This window comes from Pyrgilauda ruficollis, unplaced genomic scaffold, assembly GCF_017590135.1.
Source record: "Pyrgilauda ruficollis isolate IOZ18807 unplaced genomic scaffold, ASM1759013v1 scaffold724, whole genome shotgun sequence".
NCBI classification, from domain to species: Eukaryota; Metazoa; Chordata; class Aves; order Passeriformes; family Passeridae; genus Pyrgilauda; species Pyrgilauda ruficollis.
In genome coordinates, this window is record NW_024529089.1 from 25515 (window position 1) to 27518 (window position 2004).

The 2004-nt window shown below is 73.0% G+C and overlaps 1 protein-coding gene across 1 annotated transcript in view; it reads right to left on the reverse strand.

Moving 5' to 3' along the window:
* LOC121363516 (lysine-specific demethylase 5C-like) overlaps window positions 1–944 on the reverse strand; it is a 21547-nt gene extending 20603 nt beyond the window's left edge. The window contains exon 1 of the mRNA XM_041485918.1: window positions 22–944. Coding sequence (XP_041341852.1) covers window positions 22–639 — 618 coding nt within the window. The 5' untranslated portion in view covers window positions 640–944. The remainder of the gene's footprint in view (window positions 1–21) is intronic.
* Window positions 945–2004: the final 1060 nt, after the last annotated feature.

Here is a 2004-nt window from a genome sequence, read left to right on the forward strand (position 1 = left end):
AGCCCCCCCCCCCATACTCACGGCCGGGGGTCGGATTTTGCAGATTCCGCTTTTCTCGGCGATCGGGCGGATCTTGGCGATGTAACCCAGGGGGTCGCTGAACTCGGCCCAGCTGGGCTCGAACACGGGACACTCCGGCGGGGGCAAAAAGTCCTCGGGGGGCTCCGGTTCGCTCGGTAGCCACGGCGACCCCCACTCCCCGCGCTGCTCCGGGCCGGCCCCGCCGCGGGGACCCCCGAGGGGCCGCCGGGCCTTGTCCTCGGGGCCGGGCCGCTCCCCGCCGCGGGCCCCGCGCTCCTCGGGGGGCTTGCGGGGGCTCCGCTCCTCGCCCGGGGGGCGCCCCCCGGGTCCTTTCCCGGGTCCCCCCCCGCCCTTACCCCGCGGTTCGCCCCCGGTCCGGGGGGGCCGCGGGGCGCTCGCGGCCTTCTCGTCCCCCGGAGCTTTGGGGGGCGCGGCCGCCGGCCGGGGGGGCCCCGCGTCCCCGGAGGGCTCCGGCCCTCCCCACTCCGCGCCGCGGCCCCGCTTGGGCTCCTCGTCCCCGTCGGGCGGCGGCGGGGGGACCCACGGCGGGGACCCCCCCGGGCCGGGCCCCCACTCGGCCCAGCCGCCCCCTGCGCGCTGCTGCTCCCCCTCCTCCATCCCTCGCACCGAGGGGAGCGGGGGGTTCCCGGGCTGCCTGCCGGGACCCCCTCAGGGGGCCATGGAGGCCCCGCCGCCCCCGCGCCGCCCCCTCACAGGCCGCGGGCCGGCCCCCCCCCGGCCCCGAGCCGCGGGGAAAGGGGGGTCAAGACAGCGCCCGCGAACTCCGCCGCCCCGCCGGCCCCTCCGCGGCCCCTGCGCCGCCTCTCCGGCCCGTCCAGCCCCGCCGCCCCGCGCTCCGCCCGCCTCACAGCCCAGGCCTGCCCGGTCCCCCCGGCCGGGCCGCCGCCGCCATCTTGGATCCTCCTCCTCCTGCCGCCCGCCCCCCGCCCGCGCGCACGCGCGCACTGCGCAGGCGCGGCCGCGCACGCCGTGCCGGGCGGTTCAGTGAGTCCCCGTGTCCTTCCGCCGCGGGACAGGGACGGGCGCTGAGCGCCGCAGCAGCGCCGCAACCGCCGGCGAGGGCGGGAGCAGAGAGAGGGGAGAACAGCACCGGAGCCTCCCCGCCGCGGTCCGGGTGGCGGGAGGCGGTGTGGAGGGACGAGGGACGGAGAAATAGTTCTCAGGCTCCGCCCCTCCCATGCGGAGGGTTTCGCGGCACCGCTCGCCTCCGCGGCTGGGTCAGCGGAGGGGCCGGGACTTGTTGTGCACGTTTAAAGGGACACAGGGCGCATGCGCGCAGGGCGGCCGCGAGGAGGGCGGGGTCACGCGGAGGGGCGGGGTTTGATGATGCCACGCCCCTATCGACCACGCCTCTCCGCCATTCCACGCCCTCCTCGAGACCCCCGCGACCCCCATGGATCCTATAGACCCCTATGGCCCCCCAGGGACCCTTATGGGCCCTATAGACCCCTATGCACCCCTATAGACCCTTACTGACTCCTAGGGACCCTCATGGATCCTATAGAGCCCACGGACCCTATAGACCCCTATGGACTCCCAGGGATCCCCATGGATCCTATAGACCCCTAAGGACCCCCAGGGACCCCCATGGATCCTATAGACCCCTATGGACTCCCAGGGACCCCCATGGATCCTATAGACCCCTATGGACTCCTAGGGACCCTCATGGATCCTATAGAGCCCACGGATCCTATAGACCCCTATGGACTCCCAGGGACCCTCATGGATCCTATAGAGCCCACAGACCCTATAGACCCCCAGGACCCTTTTAGAATCTATGAACCTCCATGGATCCCTACAGACCCCCACCCCTATGGACTCCCGGGACCCTTATGGACCCCACCCCTATGGAACCCCCTGGACCCCGACAGACACACAGGACCCCCGTGTCTCCTATAGTCCTGCAGCCCCTAAGGATCACCAGGACCTTTACAAACCCCATGGCCCCTATAGACCCCAGAA